This window comes from Triticum aestivum, chromosome 3D (genome assembly GCF_018294505.1).
Source record: "Triticum aestivum cultivar Chinese Spring chromosome 3D, IWGSC CS RefSeq v2.1, whole genome shotgun sequence".
Lineage (NCBI taxonomy): Eukaryota > Viridiplantae > Streptophyta > Magnoliopsida > Poales > Poaceae > Triticum > Triticum aestivum.
Window position 1 is genome coordinate 472349393 of NC_057802.1, and position 6184 is coordinate 472355576.

The 6184-nt window shown below is 43.1% G+C and overlaps 1 protein-coding gene across 2 annotated transcripts; it reads left to right on the plus strand.

The window, feature by feature from the left end:
- The first annotated feature begins 1733 nt into the window (after window positions 1-1733).
- Window positions 1734-5932, plus strand: LOC123079763 (phosphatidylinositol:ceramide inositolphosphotransferase). Of its 2 annotated transcripts, XM_044502565.1 has the most exons (12): window positions 1738-2134; window positions 2227-2316; window positions 3360-3446; window positions 3538-3606; window positions 4150-4230; window positions 4306-4377; window positions 4492-4552; window positions 4623-4725; window positions 4849-4944; window positions 5025-5071; window positions 5154-5314; window positions 5512-5932. In XM_044502565.1, the coding sequence occupies exons 1-12, from the start codon at window positions 2102-2104 to the stop codon at window positions 5590-5592; spliced, it is 981 nt and encodes a 326-aa protein (XP_044358500.1). In that variant the 5' UTR covers window positions 1738-2101; the 3' UTR covers window positions 5593-5932. The 2 variants fall into 2 exon arrangements, with proteins under 2 accessions (XP_044358499.1, XP_044358500.1); XM_044502564.1 differs by having other exon boundaries at window positions 1734-2134; window positions 4150-4377.
- The last annotated feature ends 252 nt before the right edge of the window (window positions 5933-6184 follow it).

Genomic DNA, 6184 nt, shown 5'->3' on the forward strand with positions numbered 1-6184 from the left:
CGTCCCTTCCTGTCCACCTGCAAAAACAACCCGTTATTCCTGTCGAATGTTCGGTGTCTTGTGAAAGGACGGCCGCCTGCGAATCGTCCAGATGGTTTGCACACAGCGTGCGTGGAAATTTGCCTCTTTGTGCCAACCTTGCGCGGAATAAGGTCCGATTGATGTTGATGCATTTTTGTAAAGTTTGATTCTCTGGTGAGTGGTGACACCCGGCCAGACTCTATGATTGTATGGTTACTTACCATCTGTCCATCGATTGATAGTTTGAGGCTCATTCCGCGGTCACTGAGTTGCTGTTATTGCTTATTTTTATAACATGTTGCAAAAATGTTGCAATAAAAGTACTAGAAACAAATCAAACAAACACTACAAGAAGCAAAACCATAGCACCAAACGCAACCTGAATTATGCTTTTGCTGTGCCATTAATTGGTGTAAGGCTCTTCTATGTGTGAGAGAATGTGGCATGAAATTTTTAAATAGACTTCAATATAGATATTAGTATGTGATGTAATACACGTCTCCCTGCATCGAACTTTACTTCATTTTCATCGTAAGATTTTCAATTTTATAGGTCTAAAGTAACAAAAACAGAAATTTTTGGTAACGAGACTGCTAAGTCTCAGTCGACTGAGACTTAACAAAGTCTCAGCCAACTTACATGAGATCTTACGTGAAGATCCGTGTAAATTTTTTATTTTATTTTATTCTTTCTTACATGTTGTGTTACTTGACTTAGACTTGATTAAGTCTCAGTCAACTAAGACCCAACCACATCCTTTTGTTAAATAGCAAGTTATAAGTTACATCAATTTTTATTGAATGTGCCGACAAGTAATTTCGCAAAATAGGAGAGTATGTGGGTGTTGTCCACATCCTCTTCACAATGGGGCTATTGCTGGTCGATTTGACTTGACGTATTTGATGTCTTTTTGTTTTCTTGTCTTTGATAGGATTGCTCACAAGTCTCATTCGCACGAAACAATCAAAATCTCGCGACCCAATATGAAGATGTTGTTTTTTATTTGTACAAAAGCGAGTAAGTTACCTGGATTTCAACACATATTCACCACCAAAATATGTAGTTTTTTACCTAGACTAACAATTGTCTCTTTCAACCCTTTCATACGATAAGTATATTAAAGTCAGTTGCTTCGTTGCATTAGTGGCCATCAATTTGCCAAGAGAAATTAACATGGATAAATAGAAAAACAACCGGAATCGACTGTTCTCTTTTTGCATTGGAGAGCGTAGTGAGCAATACATGCTCTCACTTTCAGTTTTAGAAAAAAATTCAGCAACAACTGAAATCATTGAAAGTTCAGTTATTTCGGTTTGCATTTCGGCCCAAATGCTGAAACATTCAATTGAACTCAACAAAACATTGGAATTCCTTTGAAAAGTATTTTGAAAATATTTAAATTCACGTGTACTACAAAATTGCCGTAATATTTTAACCGAAAGGTAAATATTCCAATGCCTACTGAAATCCGATGAATCCTATCATAATCTCACTGAAAGCGAAGACAAACTAGTATTATAGTGAAACACTTGTAATTTAAGATGTTTAAATCACTACTTTAGATGGATCAGAATTTAAAATTTTGCGCCCGATGAGCCGGACACAGCGAGCAACAGCGCAAGCTGTGAAATCCAGCGGGCGTGCCTAAAAATTAACGCGGCCAGCAGAGAGCTGCTCAAGCTGTTACTTAAGCTGCTATTAAGCCCGCCACTTTTACCGAAACGCCCACTTCCCCGGCCCCGTTTCCGCGAGCCGCCCCCTCCAGCCCGCGATTCAAACCGTCGACGCCGCGTCCCCGTCGCCGCGTGACTCCTCAGCGGCGACCACCCACCTCCACCCGTCGCGCCGCCGGAGATCACGCTCGCTCGCGCGCGCCCCTGCCCTCTCCTCGCCGGGGGCGCCCAAAGCTTAGCTGCTCCGGGGCCGTCGCCCGCTCGGAGGCGGCGCCGCCGATCTCGCGGCGTTCCCGAGGCGGCGAGCTCCCGCGCGAGATCCCGGCGGTGATGCGCGGATCGGAGCATGGTTGTGAACCCAGCCGGTGTTAGCTGCAGTCGGCCGACGCGGAGCGAGCGCTGCGGCCATGGCGATTTACATCGCGCGGGAGGCAACCAAGGTCTCGATTCGTTGGCCGTGTGGGGTCTTGCCCCCGTATCTGTTTTGGGTATGGTTTGTTAAGCTATTTTTTCTTCTGTTGACCTCTTGCAGCTATGGAGGAAGGTGTGCGCCGAGACGTCGGTGGAGCTGCAGCTTCTGTTCGAGAAGTGGCACCTGCTACTTGCCGGAATTGTGTTTCAGGTGAACCCGTCGGTTCGTTTTGTTCAAATTACTTTTCCCCGTGTGTGTAAGTATCAGACCATGGCGTGCTCTGTTAGTCGGCGCTTCTGTTCTCTGAGCCGCCGAGTCTGAATGTTAGACTTTGACGAGACGGATCGTTCACCCCTTTTTTTCTTTTGCACTTTTTGTTAGCCTGCTGCTAATTCCTTTCTAGGCTAATAGTTGCTGCTAATTCGAGTGTTGGATTTGGGAGGGGTGGTTCGACTCCGGTGATGAGTTTGTAGTTTGTTGAACTAATCGTGCTAAATTATACACAAGCTCGTGCCAAAGGTGTTCTTAATCAGGCGGAGAGTGCCTCAGAAGGAAGCATGCCTTGAAATTTGCTCTGTGATGTGTGTTCTGTATACGCAGCATTAAGACCTGATGGCTTGTAACAAAGTTAGTACAAAGTTGAGTCACTTATTTTGGGGCGGAGGGAGTATGTTGCATTCTAGGTGCGAATTCACATGGAGAATATGTTCAGCATTAACTGTTGCTGTGATTGCATTGGATAAATTGACTCGAAAAACACACTCCCCTAATTATCCAGTTATTTCGGCATTTCTTCTCCTGCATCAATCCTCCTTGAAACTAGTATTGTTCTTCACGCAACCATGCCCATGCGCATAACCTGTGGGTGTTTTGATCTGGAGACTGTTATCAGTGACCTTTTTCAGAAGGCTCTGTTCATCGATGCAAGGATTTTCTGAGCAATACGCTGATCTTTATTGAAACAAAACCACAAACTAAACTATTAAGAAAAACAGGAATAGCATCATGGGCGACAGGATCTCATGAGAGATATTGCACACGAAATAGAACCCTTTGGCTAGCTTTGTGATCAAGTGGTAATAAAGATTTTTTTTCTCATAATTTGTTCAGGTTCTCTGTTTGAGAGAGCGGAAAACTACTAACACCAGTTCATTATTCTGCACTGTCTTCTAAGATTGTACTCATTGACAATATATGTTTTGGTCATTAATGGATTGTGTTGAGATTCATGGAACTATTTTATCTGTAATCAGTATATTCATGGATTGGCTGCTCGAGGAGTACATTACTTGCATCGGCCCGGTCCAATACTCCAGGACATGGGATTTATGGCCCTTCCGGTATGTCATCTGCTTATAGTTCAGTTCATATCATTTGGAAATACTTGATGCTGATTTATTTGGACCACTGGTGTCATTTCTGTGTTTTTAGGAGCTTGGGCAAGACAAAGGTTATCTTAGTGAGACTGTATTCACTTCCATCTTCCTTTCATTTCTGTTGGTAGGTGACCTGTTTGCTCCACTGTATGTTGATTGAGAAGATTTTAGCATCCCTTTTCTTTACTTATTATGTATGATGATTTGACCTGGTATGATGTATCCAAAGACGTAAAAATGTGGGGAAAAAGAAACAATCACCAGCTAGTCTTAGCAAGCAACGAACACAATTTGAAGGCAATTTAGTCGAGAATAAATAGAAGTGATGGTTATATAGATTGATTGTGAAGATTGTGTAGACAATGGCTTGGTCGATTGCTGTCCTATAAATTGTTGCTGGAACTTTCACTTATTGCGTTTGCTATGTCAAAATTTATCACGATGCTTTTTTGGGTGATATTTGTTATGTTCAACATGTTCTTATGAGATTTAGGATGTTCTCAGGTTCGTCAAATATACTTCTTTCTGGTGGATTAACCTGAGTCATTCCTTTGCCTTGCTCCTCTCTGCATCTTCTGGATAATTTTCTTTCTGATGCTAGTTTTCTTATAATGCTTGATAATATACTAGGATTGCGAGTTTTGACAATTTATTCGTGGTATTGCAGTGGAGTTTTCACCCTTTTGTTTATCATAGCAAACGTTTCTACACTGTTCTACTCTGGCGCAGGGTGCTTGCATTTTTAGTCGTAAGTATGGTTGTCCTAACTCATAACTTCCATAATTATATCCATGTCCCAACCAGTGACACTTTTCTCCTCCAGGCTTCACAGTTTTTGCGAATTATTACTTTCTATTCCACTCAGCTTCCTGGCCCAAATTATCACTGTCGTGAGGTAACCTTAAAACTCTCAATCTCATTGTAGCTAAAGCATACATATGTTCTATCTTATCACTCGCAAGAGCTTTGCACGAAGGCCTTACTGAATCCATTTACTTTGCTTTTATAGGGCTCGAAACTGGCCACTCTTCCACCACCCAAAAATGTTCTTGAAGTGCTCCTGATCAACTGTAAGCCTTTCATTTGGTGGGTTGAGTGTTCTAAGTGGAAGTTTTATTGATCTCAGATTATTCTTTGCAGTTCCTCGTGGAGTGCTTTTTGGCTGTGGTGATCTGATATTTTCATCTCACATGATCTTTACTCTTGTGTTTGTCCGTACATACCATAAATATGGATCAAAAAGGTATTAAAATATCTGTGTAGGTGTTTGTGCCTGTAACATGTGCATTTGATTTCGCATAGGTGGCATGCTAGCCCATACCCTGATCACATGCTCTAGTATAATTGGTGGATCTTGTTTCTCTAGGTTGATTAAGCTATTTGCCTGGTTGATGGCCATCATCCAAAGTCTCCTTATCATTGCTTCTCGCAAGCACTACACCGTGGATGTTGTTGTTGCTTGGTAGGATCAAATTCCATTTCAATAATATAATTATATTGCATCGGCATGTGCCTTCCGTTTGACAGATCCTCTCTCCGCAGGTATACTGTCAATTTGGTTGTATTCTTTGTTGACAAGAACCTCCCAGGTACCTAAGTCTTGGCATCTTAGAATCATATAGAGTTTTCTGTATGAAGCACTATATAACAAGCTTCGCCGCAATTCTGCAGAAATGCTGGATCGTACAAGTGGGTTAGCTTTGCTTCCAGTAAGCGCAAAAGATAAAAGTGACAGGATGAAGGAAGAGCTCCACAAGCCCGAGAAGGATAACAAAATAAAGGACGAACACCATAAGTTATTGAATGGAAACACCGTTGATTCTACTGATCGGGTATTATAGGCTTTTGATGTGCACATTTATAGTTCATTCACACTTCACTACATTTGCACTTAAAATACAACATATCATAACGCCTATTTTTTGGGAGTTAACAGATCATGTTGGAACTTCGTTTGTAGTTGTAGAGAATTACATCTAGTAGCTTTTTTCCACTGTTTTCCTAATCTATATTTTCTTGATCATTGCAGCGACAGTGGATGCCGATGAACGGAAAGCATGGTGAAGACATGAACCACACGCTCTCTGATGCCGCGCCCAACGGTACATGACCGACTGCTTTTCGTCGGGTGCTTGTCTTTCACATCTACAGGGCAATCTGACAGTCGGAAAAAAAAGAAGCTACTCCTATCTCTGCTGCTGCAGTTCCGCTGTACTGAATGGGGCAAGGTGCTGAAGTAGTGAACGAGGCTGTAAAAGAACGGAGCCACAATCTCGCGGCTTCTCTCAGGCAGGTTGCCCCATGGGTTCGGCCTATCCGATCATCGATTCTGTAGGTTTGCAGTTTTAGATGTCGGGGATGCGAGGAACACCTAGCAAAACATTGAAAATCTGCTCCCGGTGTACATAACTATTGATGTATTTGGTGAAAATTTTACTAGTGTTTACTTATGTTGGCATGAACGAATCTGCTCCGGTTGGTCGTCCCAGCCGACGCGCGTGGCTCCTTTGAATGGCCGGGCGTGGCCTGACCTGGCTGGGTCACGGGAGACGAGAGCGCCTGGTCACGGACATGCCGCCGCTCGCTCGCTGTAAAGCAAAAACGCTCGTTGCAATGAGCGCCGCGAAAGGTGTCGCGGGCATTCTGTGCACGATGCCATATAGTACCACAGCTGCGGCCATCATGTGCAGCGGGTGGTGGCC

Excerpts from the sequence above, each read along its gene's own strand:
- LOC123079763 (XM_044502564.1), top strand. The coding sequence starts at position 2,102 with ATGGCGATTTACATCGCGCGGGAGGCAACCAAG. Across the intron at positions 3,607-4,149 it reads TCTTCCTTTCATTTCTGTTG|TGGAGTTTTCACCCTTTTGT; the intron begins GTAGGTGACCTG and ends GTGGTATTGCAG. Across the intron at positions 4,378-4,491 it reads CAAATTATCACTGTCGTGAG|GGCTCGAAACTGGCCACTCT; the intron begins GTAACCTTAAAA and ends TTGCTTTTATAG.